Here is a 25,107-nt window from a genome sequence, read left to right as displayed (position 1 = left end):
TGGTCATGAACTAGCCTTCCAGCTTATATTTCTTCTTCAGTTCATTCTTCTAGATGCGTCGTACATTTTGCGTGCAAAAGTATAATTTGTAAAAGCATTTTCTCAACAGCTACGCGTGACGTAAACCACGTGTTCATAACCGATAAAAATAAAATTTGTCTTTTTTCTTGCATAGCAAATTCAATTGTTAAAATCAGGAAGTGAAGTTATTTTACGTGATAATAATAAATATTATCGAGGTTATTTCAATTAGTTTGTGAAAATGAAGTAGTACTTCGAGTAATTTTTACGTTTGCCAGTTTTTTTAAAAGAGAATTTTGTCAATGGAAAAAGTGCACTTTTTGTGTCATCTTAGGCTGAGTTTTATAAATTAAATATCTATTGTTTAATTTCTAAGTGTTTTGCTATATTTTTGTTTTTATCCTATTTTCTACAAAGAAAAAGGTGCAAAAGTAACTTGTTGCAATTAAAAAAATTAAATAGCCAATATCAATTTAATCCCAAATGTTAAACCATAAAATTCGCTGAAACTTTAAATAATCGAGGGGAAAAAAATCCCGTAAACCCTGAAAAGTTGGCAGGTCCAGTTTCCTCATTATGGATTAATTTTGATAAAAATGCTGTCGCATAAGTATCGTATATTTAGAAGTTCTGCTTTGATTCAGAACTTTTCCTAAATTTTTAAAATTTATAAAAACAATTATGTTTTAAAATTATTCAAATATAAATAAATGTATGCGGAATTACCAACTTTCTACGCTTGTGGGAAAATTCCTTCTAGTAATAGGTATGATTTGATGTATGATTCTTTGTTTAGTAAATTTAAAGTAATTTTTTCAACTACTACGTGTAAATAGCTTAAAAGTTCATATGAAACGTCACTTTCTTATAATTATCTCCTGGTGAGACTTTTATAAAGCTGGCAAAATTACAATGATTCGGAAAACTTTTTTTTTTGTTTATTTAGCACTCTTTTAAATAGTTTGCAAAAAGCTTTGTAGTTGTCCACAATTTTCTGATTGCCCACGTATAATATGAAAAACTGGCAAGCAGCCAAGAAAGACTTAATAGGGGTGAAGCAACGGTGACTCAAGGAATGAAGAATTCGCCTCCCAATGTGATAACCTCGGCTCGAATCCTAGCTGTGGCAGGTTGATAAGAATTCTGCTTGCTGATCGCAACGACCGCAGTTCTGACCTAAAAATATTTTCAGTGCTAGATAGATTATAGTATTATGATTTCAACTTTTATATCTTTTTCAAGACTAAACTGAAAAAAAAAATTAAATTTAAAGCTACTAGTTTTAATTCGTATATATAAAATTTCGAATTTTTATGTGCACTTTTTGCATTTTTAGTAGCCCGTGGTAACCCTAATAACATACTCTTACACGTCGATGAATGTTAACTTAATTAACTTTTTTAACAATGATTGTGAATGTTGACTTTATCACTAATGTGAGCTGCAGCTCATACTTATAAAAAAATGTTCGTTAATATGCATGTTATATCTTCAAGAAAATTCACAATAGTGTTTTTCTCTTAATCCTTTTTTTATTGTTTACTTATTTCATTCACGGGGCATAGTGAAGCAGAGGGAATTTATCGGAGCAAAGGATCTAAAAATTAAAGTAGATTAAAAATCAATTATCGAAACACACAGAGAACTATTGTTTATAGAACAAGATGGAGAACAATATTTCGTAATTTAAAGTATTTTTCATACTGAGACCCCAGCATTAAATAATTGTATAAAATACGATTTTTTATGTAGAAATGTGTTATGTAGAAATTTAGAAGAAAGCAATTTTATAAATAAACAAATTTTTTAATATAAATTTCCAATGGTTAAACTCAAAACACAAATTTTTAGTATAAATTTCCAATGGTTAAACTTAAAACAATTTTTTAGTATAACTTTCCAATGGTTAAACTTAATAAAACAATTTTTTAATATAAATTTCCAATGGTGAAACTTAATAAAACAATTTTTTAATATAAATTCCCAATGGCTAAACTTAATAAAACAATTTTTTAATTATTTTCTAATATTGCATAAATAATTATAAATCACAATTTTTACCTTATTTACGATTGTAAAATATTTTTGTAGTGTATTTCTTCACATTTTGCACATGAAATAAAATCTATAAAACTCAAGTAATACGTCAATTATGTGTCATAAAACTGCCCAAAAGGTTACTTAAATCGAATTTTAAATCTTTCTTAACCTTTTTCGTTGCAATTAAAAATTTCAGTAAACGAGAGTAAAGCCAATTGCATTTTTAAATTGATAATCGCTTTTTTAAGGCATTCAGAAAGAAGTTAAGTGATAATTAAGTGATAACCAAATGTTTTCTAATATATTGATCGCAGGGTCTTAAAGAGCTGCAAAATTTTAGTGAAGTTAAACTTTCAGAAATATTTGAGATCTGGGTTATATCTTTTTAAGTCAATGAATGCTTATATTAATAAAAAATCATTCCTTCGATCAGGAAATTTCGGAGTAACCCTTTGACGTAGATTTGACTCCAGTGTCCCTTTTATATATTTTTTCTGACACTTGCTGGTTGCTACCCTGTATTTAGAAGATTTTCAATTTAACGCAGAAAAGGATATTGGTGCTTAGTAACCAAAAATTGCTAAAATTCTAAATACAATGTTTTTTCCCTAATATAATATATTTAATGTTAAATATAATATATTATTATAATATATATAAGAACATGAGTTCACTCCTTTATCTCGATTTGTTGTTGCTTTATCGGTAATATTATATTAATCCACACTGTGGTTTAGAACATTCTTAATAATAGTTATCTTCATTATGCTTTTATACATATGTCTGAGACACGTATAGCGTCAGTATGTCTTTCTGTGTTTTCTACATCACGTAACGATCTAAAGATAATTTTTACGACTTCTTGTCATTCACTTACAAATCAATGCCAAGTTACCACACTTTAAACGGATATCCTGGCCTTTATTAGTGTCTTCTCATGGTAATCATTCCATCATAAAAAAAATGCTGATGGTATCTCACAGAAGGTATTGAGATCATTGTGTTTAACGTAATCGGTAACCACAAACGATACGATATGAAACGATGGGATTTCGATTCCAACTCTCGGTTAGCTAAGCGCAGGCGACATCTTGATCTGACCTTAGTAAAGTTCGTGAATCTTAACTCTCGCGCTTCACTGAACTCAAAACACAATCAGGTAAGGAGCAGAAAGTAGGAGAATCGAACTCTCAAATTTATATAAGCTACTAAACAAACACAAGAAACCGATTTCCAGAACAGAAAACGATGCCTTCACTTTAATTCAGTTTCACATGAACGATCGGCATAGAACACCAAAATTAATCGTCTGCTCTCTTAATGAGTATCGCGTATTGATATTTAGTCACGTGATATAGGAATTTTTTTTTTCTTATAGTAATCATTTGAAAGTGGAGTTACAAAGTTTAAAGCGTGGACTGGACGGCGGGTACGGTTTTGATTTGACCCGCTATTGCTCCGGTTGTTGGACTAGGTTGGGGCGCATCTTGAGGAGGGGATCCAACTGCGAAAGCTGTCGAAAAAGAGTTTGCAAGTCCTGTCGACATTTCGTGGGACAGAGAGATTGGATTTGCATCCTTTGCTACAAGAAAAAGTAAGTTTGTTCTTTTTCTTTAAAAAAAGTTTCCTTCTAACATAATACTTTTTTTTTCCCTCTTGATTTGTAAGTTATTTTTAGAGATTAAAATAAGCAATGCCTGTATCATTATCATAATTTGGTGTTATTTGAAAATCGGAAAAATTAATAAAAAATCGCAATTTGTTATAAGAGAATGTGCAATTTTAAAAAGAAAACAATTAAATATATATAATTCACTTATACAATATGATTGATTTTTTAAATAGTTATTATTATTTTCTGTAAATTATTTTTATTTGATTTTTATTTGGTGGTTAATACGAAGGTTGTAATACGATGAAAATTTTTGTTTTTACTATTTTCTACATATTCTAGGCAAAGGTACTTCCCATGTAACGAAACAGGACCACATACAGTTACATGGGATTGCTATATAACTACATAGGACCTAGCCAGAGATACTTAGAATTACTAAATAACTACAAGATATAATAGAATTACTATATACATATTCCAAATATAGAATTACTATATATATATTGCAAATATAGAATTACTATATAATTACATAGGACTAAACCAGTTACATAGGATTCATAGGGCAAAATTTTCAGATATTTTTAGAGTTAAAATAAAAACAGATTATTTAACTTCCTTGCTTCTTAAAAATATATGGATTTTATATTACAAAATTCAAATGAATTTTATTTTCGTTTTTTGAAGTCTTAACTATTTATGAAATATTCTTGAATAAGGAAAATATGTTAAAAAAATTTGGATTTTTAAATCTTGTTATTCAAATATTTTGACTGTTTGTTTCAATACTTTAAGCTGTAATGGGAATTATATTCCGTCAACTACTTCTAAGACAGACTCTTTATAAAGTAGAATAGTTTTTGCAATTAATATGGCTAAAATAATTTTTTTTTAATTAATAATTATCTGTTGCCATTAACGGTGGCTTTACGGTAAGTAAAACTTGTTTTTTGTAGTTCATTCCATTAGAATAAAAAGAAAATGTATTTAGCATCATTTGGCATGATACTATTACTCGCGGCTAAACCACAATAGCCGAAATTTACCATCTATCTATATTATATAAAACGCTAATACGTACGTATGTATGTATGTATCAATAAAACCGATGATATTTCTTTTCTCGCGCTGGCAACAGTTTTCATTTTTAATTGATTGGATTCGGCGCGCAAGAGCACGTAGTGAGCAACCAGATAACAATAACCAGAGTGAGCATTATCAGGTTGTTCAATTCAGATTCATGCACTAAAAACATGACAATATTTAATTTAAACTCAATTAGGAATTAATTAATTAATTGAAGTGAGAATGCTTTAAAAGGCCGCTGTTGAATTGATATTTTTCTACTGGGAGCTACCTAAACGTCTAAAAAACGTTTAAGTGTTTGTATTGAATGCATTGAATTTTTTTATATTTCGCGTTTATTTATGCATTGAATTTTCACGCTTTAAACTGCAGAATATTAGTGAAGCAATATTTGATAATTTATTTTGCTAATATGTTTCTTATTTAGCTAATGTTTTGATTTTTTCACCATGTACAATCTAAATAGCTAATATACTTTTTTAAAAGCCAATAAGAACATTGGTAGAATTCTTCTACATAAGTACAATACTATGTCTTTGATGATAAAATACTATGTCTTTGATGATAATATATTATGTCTTTGTGCTAGAGCATTGTGTTCATTGGCGAGCGAGCGCAGCGAGCCATGGTTCACGGCGTGAACCACATAGGATTGCGTAGCAATTCTCGGGGGTTGGCGAGCTTTAGCGAGCAGGGGGCGGAGCCTCCTAGTTATCAAATAATTTTCTCCGGTACAAATCCTTTTCGAGGGGCCGTTCTAAAGTATCGGTATTTAAACGACTTAGTATTGGTTCTGTTTTAATCATAACCAAATGTATGATTATAATATTTTATATCTATACTAGCATATTTGGTACTTATTACATAACCCTTTAACATTTAAGTTTTGTGAAAAATATATTTATCAGTGACAACCAACTAAAGCCGAAATTTTTAAAAAAAATTTGAATTCTTATTAGAACTCTATAGGGATTTTGGAGAATGGCCATTTCTCTATCTAACCTTTAATTTACTATTAAAATATTCAGAAGAGGAAGAACTAAGTTCTTTTGTTCTCATTCATTAAAATAATAATAAACTATCTTTGTTACCACAGGAAAAATATTTTCTGAAACCACAGAAAACCCATTGTAGAATTCTTATCAAAACTGCACCAATTAGTATATTACCAGTAGTACATATTACCCTTAGGGATACATATGAATTAAGCGTCATCTGTGAATGGTGATTTTCTACGGTTTTCCTATGCAAAATTTTAATTAACCTTTTCTCCTTTAACTTTGCTTTTTAGCGCATAGCTTATATTATTTTATTTCAATTAATACATATTATCATTATTAATAAAGCATTCGTGTCAGTAATATGATGTCGATTCAAAATGAATAAGTATCTTTTCTCCAATATTTTTGCTATATTTTTGATCAGTTTCTAATGTCAATTAACAAATAACCAACATTAATTAAGCATCATTGTCATCACTGATAATATGACGATTTCTTACGCTTCTTTTAGACATATAAATAGATTAACTCCATTACTTTTGCTTTCTAGTACAAAGCTTATTTCTTTTATTTCAATATGCATATATTATTTAAATTAATTAAGCACTATTGACATCAATAATAATGTGGCGATTTTTTACGTTTTACCTAACCAAATAAATATAACATTCACATTAAGTATGCCTTTAAATACAGAAAAAAAAATTTCTATTCAATTACCGTTGATTTTAAATTAATAATTTTTTGGAAAAATGTTTTAAAAGAAATATAAATAAAAAAACTAAGGCGTGGTATCCGACAACTTCAAAAGCATAAATTTGGGGATGTAGCCCTCGTGTGTTACCCCATCATTATTGAATTCATCTGACGTAGCAAATATAAAATAATTCTATATTTAAAAACGTACAATAAACTATTTTTTTATCAAATAGAGCTATAAGCTAGACGACTAACGTTTAACGAATCGAAAAATTCAATTTCGTTTTTCACACATCCCATTAGAACGGTTCGTCGTAGAACACTCTAATATCGACAGTGACCTTCCTCGTGCTTCAAACTATCGGTATGCTAAGTTTCATCAATTTCATTTGGATGATTTAGGTGTCTCTAAAGGACACACACACATTGAGAGACATTCATTTTTATAGACTAGATAGATTCACATAGATTAGGCAGTGGTAAATAAAATAAAGCAAATAATTATTAGTCCCACCTTCTAATAAATTGATAATAAAATAAATCGGATGGATGTGTTCTTTTTTCATTCTGAAAATGACACTTATCTGGTTCTTCCACTAAGTTTTTGAATTAATATAGCTAAAATAATTTCTTTTTTTTTAGCTTAATGTTATATGTTGTAATCTTCGGTGACTTTACATTATTGAAGTAAGAAGAGCTCTTTGTTTGAAATTCATACCAATGGAATAAAGATAAAATGTATTTATAGTTCGTTCACCAGGAGTTGGCACTTGGCTCCACCTCCTCGGACGAAGAGTTCATTTCCCCGCTTGAAACCGATATAACCTCTAATGTGCGCAATGCCTCCACGCGGTATTTTATAGGTAGTCCGATCAGATTATTATGAAGGCAAACCAGTTTACGAAAGAGCATCTTTAAAGAAAATCTAGTAGAAATAAGAAAGTGGTAGCAAATATATGTCTAAAAATTTGTTTAATTTTTAAATATGATTAGTTTGTTGAATTTTAGAATATGATTAGTAAGTTGATATTTACTTATCTACCACTACAGATTCAATTCTCAAATATATATGACAAATTCTTCTCAGTCAATTTTAAAATAGAATTTGGTTTCATGCGCTCAAACTGTTCACTTTTTAAATAGTCTGCGCAGACTACTTATAAGAAACCGTGTGGAGGCTTTCTGATGTAGAAGGTGATGGCCAAACACAAACAGTGAATTCTTTTTCAGTCACTTACTTCTCTTTATCATCAGCTATTATACCCTATTATTCCAGTTAATTTATATTTAAAAACTTTTTCCCAGCAAAATATCTCAAAAAGAACTAACTATTCAATAAAAAGAGAGAAATATCAACAAATTTATGAAATAAAATGCACATGTTCAAAATATGCACATGAAAATTGCGAAATAAATATTTTTGTCATACGATCGCCAAATAGCAGCCTTGTTCACATCCTTCTCCCCAAAATAGCGAAATAGTATCATCCGATACCACGTGATGAAGGCGGGGCCAAGTGCCAACTCCTGGTGAACGAACTATAGCATCTCTTGGCATGATGCTATTGCGCGCGACTGATTCCTGATAGTTAAAATTTACTAATATTAAGTGATTTTCTCAGGTACATATCCCTTTCGAGGGGTCGTAAAACGCATAATTCCTAAGTATAGGTATTAAAACTGATTGGTGTAGTTTTAATAATTTAGAAATATAATCACCTATATAAGTATATTTGATACTTATTACATAACCCATACCTGCCAACTCTCCCAGATTTTGCGGGAGATTTTATTTTCATATTTAAAGTGGTAGTAAATATATACTATTTTTTTTTAATAAATTTAATTTTTAAATGATTTTGATCACCACTATTCTTACAAAAATTAAGCTTATATATTAATATGCGTTACTATTAAGGTTGTCAACATAATTATTTTCAAATACAACGTATTTGTTTGCTTAATATTGAAGTTTTAAGTCCATTTTAATACCACTGGGGAAAATGATAATGGAAGGGATTAAAAGTTGGCAGGTCTGGTATGATAACCAATCAACATTTAACTTTTGTGAAAAATGTATTTATCAGTGACAGTCAACAAAAGCTCTAATCCCATCCCTTATCAAATACAGCATTTTCCTCGTTGGCAACGAAGACCGGAAACCAACTGAGTTATAAGCTAAACAGAAATACAAGTTTAAAAGCAAAGTGTTTTTGTATGCAACCTAATCTGAGCTTTTGTTTTAACTATACTTAATTTAAGCGTGTTGTAGAGGAAGTTAGAATTATATTAGAAGTTTAATAATGATTATGGGTGTTTGTAATAATGGGCAATACCTTCTATAACTGAAAACCTCCACACAGTTTTCTTATATATAGTTTGATCAATGCAATATATACGCAAACCTCTTTACGAAAGAGACATTTAATACAAATCTAGTATAAATAAGAAAGTGGTAACAAATAAATGTCTAAAAATTTATTTAATTTATGAATATGATTGGTTTGTCTTATTCACTTGTTAGCCCCTACAGATTTAATTCTCAAGTATGTATGATAAATTTCTCTCAATCACTTTGAAATAAGAATTTGAGTTCATGCGCACAACTGATTCACTTATTAACTCTAGGTTTACGGGACGCGTCATTTTGACGCATTTCGAGTTTTGTAAGGTAAATTACAAATCCCGTTTGCATTTATATTTTTATCTCTTGTAATGACTTTTATCCATTGATCGAGGTAAATATATATTGAAGTCCATTTTCTCCAAAAGTGTTGAAATAGTGAAATTCTCCTTGTGGTATACCTATCTCTACGGATATGCGTCAATTTGACGCGATCGTAATTTAGACAAAATTTTGAGTAAACATGCAAGCATCACATCAATAATAAATTGGAATGTACCGACAGTACTTCGATCCGTTATCCGATATCGTTATCTCAAATGAAACAAGCGATTAACAACTGTTGCCGATAAGCAATAATAGAAAGAACAAACGCAGAATAATAGTAAATTACCACTAAGTAAATTTAGTAAATATAAAGTGACGAATTATATAATCCTACAAATTATTTAGAAATAGTGGAGGTTAAAAAATTACTAAATTGAATTTATTAAATATGTATTCGTATATGTATGTATTCCTTCATGCGTCAAATTGACGTGTGTTCGCAGAGATAGGTAGATAAGAAACGTCCGTAAACCTAGTGATGTATTCGTCAATGCGTCAAACATTTCGGGCCTCCCGCTTTTCTTACAATCTTCCAAATGAAAACGTTTTCCCAATTTTTCTTCGTCATAACTTTCTGTCCTGTCAGAGTTATCGGCTCTCTTTTTTTTCAATACCCCGAATCATACGATAGGAATGCAAAAATTAAGTTGTACAGTTTCTTGAATCCTTAAAAATCGCTTGCGTCGAAGCGTCTTTTAAATTAATATCAAAATTACAACCTTAAAACAAAGATAGTGCGGTATTACCCTATCTACTTAATTTGCGCATGATTGTAATTTACATGAAGCACATTGAATAGCTATGTGGTGTTAAAACACTTTTATACTTTAAAATAAATAGTAATATAATTTTAAATGTCCCTTAATTCACCTGCATTAGTCAAAAATGTAGCAAAATATTTTTTTTCATTAGTAAAGAAAATCCCCCGTGTTTCCGGGCATTTGTATACAAACCGCATCGTTTTGTTGCAAATAGTTTAAAAATTATAAGGCTTTGAAAAGTAAACTGACTTTCGGTTCATTCGGTACATTAGACCTATTTTGGCGCACTTTTTTCAATGAGATAACATAGTTAACACTTTACCGACCGGTAGCGGTTCGAACATACTATGCCCTTTCACCGCCCGTTCAGCTGCAGATCGTCCGAGACACCGGCTCGGTTTCGGCCTAGACTGACGCGCGGACTTCACCACTAAATATCAAAAATTACAAATATGATATAAAATGCAACGTTAAATCATCAATATACTGGTTACTGTATTAAAAAGTAGGCGTAACTATCTTTCTTTAACTAATCTTACAGAATATTTTGCTACCACTATATTAGAACTTTTCCAGAAAGCGGAGCAGTTGGCATCCCTGCCTTCATATCGATGAAAAAATCCCGACTTTCCTCGCAGGAAAATCTAGTCGCACCCAGCTGCACAATGAAAAATCCCGACTCTTTTCGCAGGAAAATCTGGTCGCACCCAGCTGCACTCGAGAAAACGACAGCTGAATTTTTTTCAGGGCATGCTGAATTGGTGGAAAACGTAGTCACCACAGATCGGTCAAAAGTCGATTAATCGACGACCGGTCGGTAAGCGCTGGGGAGCAAACGTCGAATAATCGACGGCCGGTCGGTATACGATGAGAACAAAACGTCGATTAATCGACGACCGGTCGGTAAGCGCTGGGGAGCAAACGTCGAATAATCGACGGCCGGTCGGTATGCGCTGAGAACAAAACGTCGATTAATCGACGGCCGGTCGGTAAAGTGTTAAGACATCAAATTTATAAATCCATTGTAACACTTAGCCTTAACAAGTTGAATGCCATGGGTGTCACCGGTGACCGACGAAGCCGAGATTATTAGAAACACATAATTCGAGTAAATTGTTATTATTATCGTTACTAAAATTAACGAATTTGAAGAAATTAATTATACACAGAGCTGCCAACTTGCTCCGGACAACTAATAGATATTTTCAAATGGTAGTTTATTAATTGTAATTCTTAGTTTAATAAATTAAGATTTTTATCCACCACTATTTCTAAACAGTTCGTAGGTTCATATAATTCAACACTTTTTTGGAGATGTGTCATGCTAAACCTTTTAAAAAAACTAGTAAAATATGTCTTATATTTGCAAATTTAGTTTGTTGTTATTTACCGTTTTACAAGACTGGCAAAGCCATGTAAAATTAGTGCGGCATTCAACGTGTCAAGCAAAAGGAACAACGATATCCTCTCCTCTCCTGTATGAAACTTTTTTTCATTTTTATACAATTAATCTTCCTCGTTGACTGTTATGGACAGGAAGAATGGGCAAAGACAATGTTTAGCTCAGATATCAAGGCTCCGTTTGACTAGTGAAGTGAAATGATCTGAATACAGGGCTGTTTGCATAGCTGCCAACCCGGAAGTCAGAATATTTAAAATGGTATCTCAAACGACTATTGAGTGTAAGCTTAATTTGTTAAATTTTGTCCACACTTAAAAGCATCACATCTGTATTAATTCAGGGTATTAATTCAGGGTGGGCCTTGTAAATTTTGAAAAGTGATAACGAAAATTAAACTAGTGTCGATATTTTAATTCTCGTTTAACACGTTGAATGCCATGGGGGTCGCGTATTGACAAAACATACCGTAGATTGTAAACGTGGCGATTGCAGGTGCAGTTGGCGATGGATTACGCGTAAATGTGGTGGGAGAACGAAATTACATTAACCTAAGCAGTGTAATTCGATATTTTCTTCTTCTCCTCGGCTAGCCATTATGAATAAAAATAACTCATTAATTCCTTTTAGTAGAGAAAATAAAAAAGAAAATAACACCTTTTTATTGTTAGGATCACTTTACAAATACACTCTATTCATATTTTATTAAGCGCTATAATTTATATTTTATAAAACGATCTAGCTTTTTGATAAAACAGATTCAATTTTTTAATTTTTTTTACAAGAATTGTGTTTGCGAAGAAATAAAAATAATTTACTAATGAACCAATCACAAAAAATAACGTAACATTTTAATACTATGTTTTATTGAAACGCTATTTTGAAGAATTAATTCTATTTAACTTTTATTGTAAGAAAACATAACCTGTTTTATTTTAGTGATATTTTCTATGAAATCATTATTCTCTATAAAAGAATAATGTAAGCTTTTTTATAAAGATTATTTTTTTAGAAATTAACAAAGACATATTATTTACTAGAAAAAAAATAGAGTATTCAAAAATGTTATCACGCTTTAAAGTAATAGTTTCTTGCAAACGTTTAACCAATATTTTTAAAATAAAGTTTGAAAGCGTTTGTTTCATTACTAGAAGCATTCATTATAAAAAAATATATATTAAATTACTTTTTTGCATAATTTTATGAAAAAACTTTTTTTTCATAACATAAATTTATAGATTCCTAAATACTGTTATATGAGTTTGGTAATTAAAAATATAATTAAAAAATAACATAATTAAAAAAAATTTCAACCTTCAATTAAAAACTTCCTGTTGTCATATATTAATAATAATTATAATTTTTAGCAACTTTTTTGGGCACAGATTTTTAATTCTCAAACTTAATACTATCCTTCATATGAAAATATCAGAAAATTTATAAAAGAAAAACTATATTTTAAAATTGAGACATTGGCGACAACAGAGGTTAGATGTATGTGCTGAGTTTAAATAAATTATATGTTATAAAACTCACATTTAAGATTTAGATCAATTTATTATCAGGTCATAAGAGTGTTTTTTAATAAATAAATGTAGTGATTGTTTGATTTACAATTGTAAGGTCCTGTGTGTTTAATGTTAAGCTATACATTTCTTTAGAAATAATATTTGAAATATGCAAAGCAGGGCGGCATTCATTTCAACTTAAAAATCATCAACTTAACTTTCAATAACTATAGATAAATAAAAAACAAAAGTTTGATTAAAACTTTAAAAGAAATACTTTTAGAAAAATTCTTTCTAAATAATATTTAAATAAAACACAATCACTTCGCCTGAGTGATTCTGTAAAAAATTCTAAACTTTAAAATTTTACAAATTAGGTGAAAAGTAAATATCTACAATAGTGGTAGGGAATTAAGGAAATTCTAAATCTAAAGTTTGAGTCCTAGAACGTAAACATCTGATCATTAGATCAAAAGTTAGTTTTAGATTTTTCGTTTATTGCTCACTGTACACTAAAAGGTGATTTTTTTTTCTTTTGAAATTTTGATTTTAATGCCCTTACTTCAACCTCCTTCGAGTTATGCTTACTTTATAAATTTAATCTCAACTTTATTTTTCTTTTCACTTTTAAACTGCAAAAGACTTTTTCTCCATTTGTAAATTATGAAAAAAGTTATTAATCTGATTGCGTAAACAGTTAATTTATTAAAATTGAACATTCTCAATTAATTCCTTTTAACCCCTTAACTGCCGAGTGAAATTAACGTGATTCACTCCCCAGTGCCACCGTTTTTCGCTCAAGTGCAGTTCCTTACACGGTGTTTTGGTGGGGGAAAATGATGCACGCTTTGCAATTTAAAAACAGTTTAGTTTTACAAGACAAGAAAAAGGAAAGAAAGAAAATACAAAATTTAAATTAAATAATAAAAATACAGTATAAAAGATGTTAAAACTTAGCTGTTGTATGATAAATCCTGAAACATGGTTGGACACATCACATTCATCGCACTGATAGCGGGATTTTTTTTGGATTTTTTTTCTTGAACCAACAGCACATTTTCGCGATGCATTTTTCTTTGAAGACGTTGATGGAAATAATAAAAAGCACCAAATACATACGGGAAACGAAAGCGAAAAAAGAATAAACTCGACCTTACTCAAATAAATACAACCAAGCGATTAATACAATATCACTTTTCCATAACATCCTTTTCCCTTTCCCCCTCATCCGAAATTAGTAATACATTCGCAAAGCAAACACTTTCAAGGCCATTTTACTGCATTCAGAAGTAGGGGGTGCAGTTCTATTTATAGCAGCGCAATACAAAGCATGGTACTTCGGGAAAGCGTATATATACGCCTGTGGCAGTTAACGCATCGAATGGCCGAAACGTATATATACGCCCGCGGCAGTTAAGGGGTTAATAGTCATTTATATTATTAATAATAATTATTTGCACAAAATTATAATAGAGGAAAGTTTGATTAGAAATTTAAAAGTTCTTGCTACAATAATTAGGGAATTTCTATTGACAAATTCAAGTAATTTTTTTTCCGGAGCAAAATGCATTTTTATTTAAAATGGAACAGTACTGACTTAACATTTATACGATAAAACACTCTCTAATCGCTAACACTGATGACAGGAAAAAAATTTCGTTTTTTTTTTTTTTTTTTTTTTTTTTTCTTTTCCACAAAAAGTTTAGAACTTAAAAAGTTGTTCTTTCATTATGAAGCAATAGCATAATATTCTCGTATCATGTAAAACTTTATAACGAAGTTACTTATCTACCGTTTTACAGTTATAAAATGAAATGATTATTGAATTCTACTTGCATTTTAAAATGTCAATGTCTCCATTGTTCAATGAATTTTACGATGATTTTTATAATACTGTGTATAATGAACATTTCAACTAAAATAATTAGTACAAAATAGCTGCTAATAATTCTCTTAAACATGTATAAATATTATACATTTATAAATTTCGCTTTTCGCATTATTGCTAAATAATCTCTACGTCGAAAAATATTTAAGGAATTCCATAATAACTGAAATTTAAATAAAATTTAAAAAAAATTGTAAATGGTTATCGAGCAGAACCATTAAGTTTAATTAATGAATATAGAATTAGTAACAAAGTCACTGCTGAACAATAAAATTTTTTTTAATCTTTTAAGTAAACAAACTTTATTGTAATAATCATTTCATTATTAAGGATTAGAGGTTATTGTGAAATTATTAATTTTAATTGGTGGATGAGTAGGTAAAGAAGTTCACTACTCGAAATACGCGTATACAGTTATGAAAATACAGAAGGGGGCTATGGAGGTAATAATATATATTTTTTTTTATCTTAGTTTTATTACGACCTTCTAAAAAACGCTAATAAACACAATTATGTTAACAAATACAAACGATTATGTCGGAGCTATAACAAAAAAATACGCTTTATATTTCATTTAATGCAGAAGAATCTAATGAAGATCAGCTTATTTGAAACTCTGAAATGTCACACCCATATATAACTTGGTGAATGATAGATACGTGATACCGAAAACAAAACAAAAACATAAGCACACAGCTGTTTGGCGATTTGCGAGACGCTCCTTCAACGCCGATAGATATTTTCGCCAACCCCTTTACAATCTACGGTATGTTTTGTCAATACGCGGGACACCAGTTACCGGCAAAGCCAAGATTATTAAAGAACAAGTAATCCGAGTAAATTTTTAATTTTTTTTATATTATTATCGTTACTAAAACGATTTGATGAAATTAATGCAATATAGAACACACAAAAATAGTTTTATTTCTATACACAGAGATGCCAACTTGCTCCGGACAGCGAATAAATATTTTCAAGTGGTAGTTTATTAATTGCAACTCTCGGTTTAATAAATTCAATTGCGTAGATTTTTACTCACCACTATTTCTGAATAATTCGTAGGCTTATATAATTCACCACTTTGTCATGAATGTCATGCTAAGCAACTCCATTGCCTGCTTACCTCATTGCTCAACTAAAACTGTTCTAAAATTCCAGATGAATGGGATAGGGGCCGCTTCACGGCCCAGGTGCCCAATAAAATTAAAACACTAGGACTAGGATGAATGTCATGCTAGATCTTTTAAAAGTCTAGTAGAATCTGTCTAATATGTGCAAATTTAGTTTATAGTTATTTACTGTTAAGCCGAACGGGCAAGCCATGTAAAATAATCGTGGCATTCAACGTGTTAACCATCTTTAAAAGTTAATTTACAAAGAAAGTATACATGCGTGAAAACTCCAGCTTCTAAACCACTCAACGACAAAGTGGTATGTTAAATTAAGAAATATCTTTTTAGCAAAAACCTTAATTTACTAAAATTTTTTCATGGACCTCGGAAACTCTATAAAAGGTTTAATATATATGTTTTAGTTGTTTGTATAAAATGGAGAAAAAAATTTTGAAAATTTGATTTAGGAAATAATAATACATGTAAAATCCAAAAATTTATAGAATTTACCACTCTAAGTATTCGAATAAAAACATTCCGGTAAAACAAAACCAAGTCACAGGTATGTGTTTGCACCTCGGAAAAGAGAAACAAAAATTGGTAGTCAAACTATTTTATTAGTGGATTGTTTTTGCCAGAATTAAATGTCCATTAATAAAATTTTTTTAAAACAGTTATTTTCAAGTTAAGGAAAAAGTACTATAGATATGTATAAATGTTAATAACTATTAGTAGTCAGTTTCCTTTTCTTTTTTTTACCCTTCCCGAAAGAAAGTTAAATATGAATTTGTTAACTACTAGCCTTTTCTCTTTTCCAAATAACTTTAATAGCCCTGATGTAAAAAAAAAAAAAATGCAGTAGCTAAAATGGGAAATTTAAAATACCGTAACAGTATTGAAACCGAAACAGTAGTAATTAAAATTTAGATTTAAAGCAATGTGCTAAAATTCGAGAACGAAACTTCGGGCTCAAATTTTAATTACTGATTGTATTAGCTGACATTTTAATTAGTTTAAAAAGCAGCTGCTCTCTTGTTGACAGTATTAAACTTTTGGTTACGCATAATATGATTTATGATTAACAAAAAGAAACCCAAGATCATCTTTTAAGTTTAAAATCAGTGGGCACGTGATTTTCACCTATTAGTGCTCAAATAGAAGAATTTACAGTAGAATTCGAGGACATCCTGATGGGAAAAAGTGTGTCAGCAATCACTCCCACACTATCGTCTGCCGCCGACCTTTTCAAGACCCCCGCACTTTCACCTTCTCAATAACAGTATCTTTTTCAGTTAAACAATTTTTATTTCTTTTTAAAAGAATTTCTTTTTCTTTTGGGGATTTTTCTTCCTTCGGTTTCTACTTAACAGATACTACTTAAATATAATACTTAATAATAATGACATATAATAATGACAAATAATAATGATATATAATAATGACAAATGATAATGATATATAATAATGACAAATAATAATGATATATAATAATGACAATTATAAAGACAAAAATACTCAATAATAATGACAGACGGTTATTAGTTACGTAAATTATTAAATAAATAATCTCAAGAAACTGAAGCAGTAAGATATTACAAGATAAAAAACTTCATTCGTTTCAAAAATATACAAATTGGAAAAAAAGTCGACATGTTCCAAGAGCTCAAAAACAGGAGATCGTTTTCCAGACTTGCCAGACATAAATGAGAAGATACGAAAATTATTTAAAATGTAAAACGTAAAGTTGCTAACAAAAAAATGGAAAAATAAAAATGGAAAACAAAATTACCGAAACCACAGAAGTCTAGAAAGAGAAAAGATGTAAAACAGAACAAGAAAAACCACAGTGACCACTATTGGTAAATCAGGGTAAAATGTATTTCCACGCTCTATGGAGAGGTTGGAAGGAACTAATGTCGTTAATAAGGAAATTAGCATTCATGTGAATAAAACAAGATTCCAAGGTATCAAGATGAGCTGATGTGACGAGGGTGGAAATAATTTTGGCATTGTCGAAATTAAATTTATGCCCAAGATCCCAACTACGCAGCAATGGGTGATTTTTCATAATCTTGATAACGGACATATCTATCGTGTCCCGTCCCGCTGTTGGACTGATCGTAAGGACACGGTTCCCAGTAGAACACCGAAGTCAAGCATCATTGGCTACGGACATTAACCACTTTGATCAACCTGCGTAGGGACCGAGAGGGAGCGGTATCGGTCCTCGATAAACTGTTCTACCGTGAAGTGCTCGACTTCGCTCGCAGGTCGTCAGGCTACCAAAGTAGGGGAGTCATCCTCTCTGCAGAGGATCAAAAATTGCGATGACCTGTCTTCGGATAATACTTAGAGATGTTTCCCCGACCGTCCCCAATAGCACATTGTGCAGCTCTAGTGCGACACAAATAAATAACCTACCTACCTATCGTGTTCTTTAAGTCAAAATTTAAAAGGACGTCTAGTTTAACCGCTTTAAAACGCGTGAAAATGCACTTTACCCTTCCCTGATTTGCCTCTTTCGGTCACTATGGTTTTTCTAGTTCTGTTTTTCATAATTTTTTTCGCTCAGCTAATGTGATTTTTCTAGTTTTGTTTCTCACCTTTAATTTTCCATCTTCGTTGGCAACTTCACGTTTTACATTTTCATAGCAATTTTGTTTCTTCTCATTCACGTCTTGCATGTTTTGAAAATGGGCGTCTGTTTTTGAGCGCTTGAAACATGTCGACTGTTCTTTCCGATATGTATATTTATGAAGCGAATAAAGTTCTTATTTTAGCTATGTAAATTATTGTTGAACTATGTTAAATTTAGTTATGCACTCTTAACAAATATGAAATGTGCTTTAAAGAAATTTAGTGCTTTTATGAGAAAGGATATTATCAGATTCGATAATCTTTACTACTTGTGGTGACTAAATTTACGTTTTAATATTCAAGTATTCCTTTTATTAATTCTTTCAAAAATTAATCTGAATTCTTATATTTATAAGTCCTATAAACATAAAAGTAAACTAAAAGTGTAAAAGTTGATAGCTGCGTTAAGAATAATTCAATATTAAAATATTCTTGAAGACTTTTTTTAAATAAATAAACGAAAGTAAATAAATAAAAATAATAGGTGCATAAAAAACTTAATCATCGCTGCTAAATGTAAAATTGTGAATAGTTTGATTTATAAAACCTAGAAATCATGACATCCAAAAGGCAATGTTATAATAACTATTTATTATTATTTTATTTATTTCGTTCAAATAAATTTAAAAACATTATTCGAAAATATGTCCGAATAACTAGAATATTTTGAAATGCCATCCTGATTTGGTTTCGGCCTGAAATTTTGATAACAACAAGTGCATAAGATTGGAAATTAAACAATTTTCAAAACACCTTAACCCTTTGATATAAAATATTTATGAAACATGTAATTTCACATTTATTCAATATTTTGTATTAATTTAGGTTAAAATAAAAGTGAATATTATATTTAGCATTTTTAATAATTTATGGTTAAGAAATATAGCATGAAATATACCGATATCTTTCACTGTAAAAATGAAATTATGAAATTTCCTTACTAATTTACTGCTTTCTTCTTTATCATCCATTTTTCCTAGAAACAATACGAAGGAAATAAAATATTATAACCACAAGTGAAAAATGGAAATGGAGGATTTTAGAGTTAACGAGTTCTCTAGCACAATTACTCAAACTTTTTTTTAATAAGACAAAGTAAACATTTTTAAGTTGAAATAAATATAATAAATATAATATAATAAATATAATATGACAAATAAGTATTTTCTAAATTGTTAGAACTTCTTAGCATTCGATTGTGATAAATTAACAATCCTACTTTTATAAAAAAGAAAACCGAGAAACAGTTATTTTTTTGTTACGAAACCGTCTAAGAGTCGTGGCGCCATCTACTGGCAGAAAAAATTTAAATATAAATGCGTAGTAAAACAAATCTTTCATTAATTCCTTAAGAAGACCTCCAAAAAACTTATATTTATACCAAGTAAAGTTTTCAAAAAAAAATTAGCTTCAGTTTTAAAGAAAAAATTATAATTCATACTATGTTTGTTTGTTTGTTTTTTTTTTAAAAAAAACATGAAGAAAACTAATATATATATTTTTTTAATTTAATGAAATTAAAAGACATACTTAAAAGACTATAAAAAGATACATTTATTTCAAAAGACATTTTGATGAATTGAATAATAAATTGAAATGATTCTAGGGAGTGATAAAAGATTGTAAGGAATAATTCACTTCTTTACTTTTTTAATAAAAATATGTTTTTCCCTGCTCGTGGCGACATCTACAACATTATTTCCAACTAATATATAGAGATATTTTTTTATTAACTAATTTATTGTGTAATTGTATATAATCTTTAAACAATTCTTGTATACTCATTATTTCATCCAGAACTAGCTCGTTATTTTACTAGTTCGCTTTGATTTAATTGTGCAAAAGTGTTAATCTTTTTATTTTGGTTAGAATTATTTATTGATTACAATCCGTGAGGAATTGAATACATTTTTGTTTTCTGTTGAATGAGATCTTTGAACAGATCCTATATGTCTTTTGGTTGGTTCTTACATATTTTATTTGAATGTAGATAGGCCTATATATTCTTGACAAAGTTGCACAATCAGGCAAAAAAAAAAATCAAAAAAAAAAAAAAATTATATAGTTTTTAATAAAATCCCCAGCTTTCGGTTCAAAACTAATTTCAAATTTGAAATACCCATACTGGGAATTTAGCCCGAAGTTATTTATAACTACACCTAAGTTATAGCAACTAATTCTAAAATATAGCAATTAAATTAGGACAAATTTTTTTACTTTAATGTAGCAACTACTTTGGAAAGGGGGGAGTATTTTTTAATATTGACCAGCAACTTTAACCTAACATTTTAGTTTTCCAAAGTAAATATTAGATACAGCGCTCGCCTCCCAATGAGGTGAACCGGGTACGAATCCTAGCCATGGTTGGTCGATAAGAATTCCGTTCCCGGCTCTCCCCGACCACAGTGCTGACGAAAAATATCCTAAGTTATAGACAGATCATGGGTTATAGACCCCTTGCCATCGTCTTGCTTTCGTGGTTTTCCTCTCCACGCAAAGCAAATGTAAGTCAGTTCCATCAATAAGTCGAATTTCTCCCAATACTTGATCTGGGAGCTCCCTTGTCTTCTGGAATGGGTTCAAAATTACAAGGCTACGGAGTGGAACATTAGTTATCGTAGACCCACAATTTTGATTGGCTGTTCAACGACGGTTAATAACCCCTTAATTTGTGCGTTTGAGTTAATTCGAGCTTGCTAAACAGGCCAAACTGTGCACATTCCGAGATAATTCGAGCGGCGTTGTATTTTATGCTGCTGTAATTTTTCACACTCGAAAATAAGCGAGAATTGAAAATAACAATGTGAAAGCTGGGAAAAAAAATCGTTTTATTTCATCATTTACATAGGATTATAAACTACAACACTTATTTATTCAAGAATAAAATATAACCTTTTTCCATGGAACAAAAGCGCAGTATATCAAAACTGTCCACCGAAAGAAAAGTTGAACCAGGAGCGGCAACAATGTTCTAAAGTGTGTTTTTTTACATTAAAAAAAGGATTTTTCTTTATTTGGCCGGTTTTTTCAAAAAATCTGTGTGTTAAGGGATTAAAAACGAAATAAATATAAAGAATAAAATAAATAAGTTACCACTCTTTATCTTTTTGAAAATAAATATGTTCCCAAAAAGTGAATAAGAACACCCAATGGGAAAAGTTCGTCTTAACTCAAACTCTACTAAAATTCTAGAATGAAGTAAATCATGAAAGTAAGACGAAACTATTGTTTGTCGAAATGGCGATTACAGCTGAAGTGAACTTCCAACCCAAACAAGAGTAATATTTAATCCCCCTCCTGTCTGGTATTTTGTAAAGTTGTAAAGTTGAGCACGTGTCTTCTCAACAATAGAAGATGCCTTTCAAAGACAAAAACAAAAAGGATTTGGCTGAAACGCTTTTTAAATTTTGCAGTTGCAATATGATCTTTTGTAAACACGCGTATAGGATTACGAACAAAACTGTCATGCTCGTGTGGTTTGTATGTTCGATTTGGTAACCCATAATCCTTTTAAATTTTTCAACTGGTTCAGTTTAAAACGTTTGAAATGAATAATGAAGTTTTAAATGTTAAAAAAAAAAGAAAATAATAATAATAATATTTTCCTCATAGTACGGTAGTACAGTGAAACATCCCTCCGTTCCACAGTAAAATGGTAGTTGATTGAGGTTAGCCGTTCTTAGAGGTTACCTCCTTTGACTTTAGAATTTTTATCGAATGCACATGACTTTTTGAAAACAATTTTATATTTAGTCAGTGTCATTTTCTTAGTGCGGAATTGCAACTCTTATTGGCGTCATTAAAAGGCGGATCAACGAATGAAATTTAGCTGCTGTAAAAATGATTCCAACTGATATAATTATATGTAAAAACTAATTTACCAGTTATGAATTATAAAAGCTATTTTAAATAAATAAACAACAATGCTTTTTGCTTATTTTATATCATAAAAATTAGTTATGAGAAGAGGTTTGTTTGAGATGCTTATTTCTTTTCTAAAATAACTCATTCAACTTTCATTTGTGAGAGTAAAGCATTGATAGCATCAACTTTTGGCAACGCCTCCTGTAACTGAAAGCCTAGACACAGTTTCTTTTAACCCTTTGACTACTAACGGCATACCTGCTAACTTTTCCGGAAGATTTTATTTTTACATTTAAAGTCGTAGTAAATATATACTATTTTTTTTCTTTTATAAACTTAATTTTTAAATGATTTTGATCACCACTATTCTTACAAAAATTAAGCATATATATAAATATGCGTTTACTATCGTGGTTGCCAGCTTAAGTGTTCTGAAATACAATGTATTTGTTTGCTTAAAATTGAAGTTTTAATTCCATGTTACTAACACTGGGAAAAATGATAATGGAAGGGATTAAAAGTTGGCAGGTATGTAACGGGACTCATTTGTCCCAACAAACGTTTAAAAATTACTAATGGACGTATGTATCCCACCATTAAGTACGGCTTGGACATATATGTCCCAGCCTCTAAATTGATAATCGCTTGTCAGAAAAATCCCAAATACTAAATTTGCCTTATTTGTGACCTATTTTGTCCTTTTGAATAATAAACGGGACAAAAAAAAATCATTTTTTAAGAATCGTAGTCAAGGGGTTAAGTTGTCTGATCACACTGTGGATGCAAACCATTTTACGGAAGAGCCCTTTATAACAAAATCTAGTACAGATAAGAAAGTGGAAATAAGAATATGTCTAAAACTTTGTTTAATTTATGAATATGATTGGTTTGCGTGTCAATCACTACAGATTCAATTCTCAAATATATATTATAAATTTCTCTCAATTACTTTTTTAAATATTAACCGGTTAACGCCCAGCGTCATATATTTAGGACAGTTCCTTTTTTCAAAGACATTCATTGTGGTGGGAAACTTTTTTCAGCATTTTCATTTATCTGGGTGAATTAAAAAGATTCTCAGATACCACAATGATTTAGTTATTTCTGATTAGATCTAGAATTATAAGTAGCAAGTACTTTTTGATCTATCAATGACTTTTTGATTGCCCTAACAGTAGAAAAATCAATTAATTTCGATAATACATATATTATACCACTTTTTCCGTAAAACCACGTTTTGTATCATTTCAATATATAAATTCGGGACAGAACGGGTTAAGGGCCATTTAGGCCTCAGATGCCCAGTTCTACAAAAACGAACGAACGAACTTTTTTAAATAAGAATTCGGGTAAATGCACAGAAGTGGTTCACTTTTACAGTAGTCTGCGAAGACTACTGATGAAATACCGTGTGGAGGCTTTAGGGCACTCTGACTGCAACATGAGGTTGTATCGTCAAAAATTACTCTTTAAATCAGGGGTGTCAAACTCGCGGCCCGAGATGAACATTTTTGTGGCCCAGTCAATATATCCGAAGCAAAGTAAAAATAAAATAGAAATGTGAATTAGAAACGAAACCAGCATATAAAATTAGAATATACTTTATTTATAAACTATACGGATCATTTTAAATTCTCCGCTTGAAACTGTAAAATTCGAATTGGCTGAAATGGAGTCCGTTTCACACTAAGCTATCAATTAGATAGTACATAATCAGGTTTATCCTATTATAGCGAGGTAAGTTGGTTATCTTGCTCCAAGGTTCTCAATCAATTCTGGGATTTGAAAGAAAAAATATGTAAGTTTTTACAAATTATAAATCAAGATACAAGCTTGTTCTCCGATCAAATATGGTTGCAAGATTTATCTTTTATGGTTGATATAACCAAACACTTATCCGATTTAAATTTATTGTTACAAGGCAAGGATCAGATCATTACGAACATGTTTGACATAGTTAAAAAAGCATTCAAATGTAAACTATTTCTTTGGGAAAAACAACTGAAAAATGAAGATTTAACGCACTTCCCAACGTGCAACAAGAACAAATCTAGTTTAGATGATACTGAATCGTATCAAAAATACGCAGAAAAAAATTTCATATCTTAGAACAGAATTTGAAACAAGGTTTAAAGATTTTAATTCTTTGGAAGATAAATTTTGTTTGTTTTCTTCGATTTTCTCAATAAATATAAACTCAGTACCCAGTTATATGCAAATGGAAGTGATTGAGATTCAGTGCGACTCAAATTTGAAGGCAAAATTCATCGAAGTGGGTGTGCCTAAATTTCACGAATATTTACCAGCAAGGTTTGAAAATACTCGAAAATTCGAGTATGAAATTATTTCCATAGTTTGGAAGTACTTATCAGTGAGAGCAATTATTTTGGAAATAAATCTCCTGTCCGAAACCGTATTAATAACGCTCACGTTGGGTCAATTTTGAAAGTAGTCTCGGCCAATAAAATTTCTCCCGAAATAGAAAAGATAATAGCAGAGAAGAGATGTCAAGTATCAGAGACGTAAACAATAATTTAACTTTATATATGTTTATTACAATACAAAATAAAAATATTTGTTTCTATAAACATTGATTTTTTTTTTTTTTGCGGCCCACCTGAAGTTAAGCAATGTTTATTTGGCCCAAATTAGCTTTTGAGTTTGACATCCCTGCTCTAAATTATGGTCTCACTAAAGTACTTTGAATAGAGTTTAATTTATTTATTTGTTTTGTTCATTTTTTGT

General features: G+C 30.2%; 1 protein-coding gene across 1 annotated transcript in view; it reads left to right on the top strand.

Moving 5' to 3' along the window:
- LOC147808622 (uncharacterized) overlaps window positions 1-25,107 on the top strand; it is a 187,540-nt gene that overhangs the window by 8,786 nt on the left and 153,647 nt on the right. Inside the window, exon 2 of the mRNA XM_087163474.1 lies at window positions 3,440-3,655. Within this exon, the coding sequence (XP_087019600.1) occupies window positions 3,440-3,655 (216 nt within the window). The remainder of the gene's footprint in view (window positions 1-3,439; window positions 3,656-25,107) is intronic.

The sequence above is a fragment of the Parasteatoda tepidariorum genome, chromosome 5, assembly GCF_982258835.1.
Source record: "Parasteatoda tepidariorum strain Cologne lab strain chromosome 5, Ptep-v5.0, whole genome shotgun sequence".
In the NCBI taxonomy this organism is placed as follows: Eukaryota; Metazoa; Arthropoda; class Arachnida; order Araneae; family Theridiidae; genus Parasteatoda; species Parasteatoda tepidariorum.
Note: the sequence above shows the minus strand (reverse complement) of the source record. Positions and strands in the feature narration are given on the sequence as shown.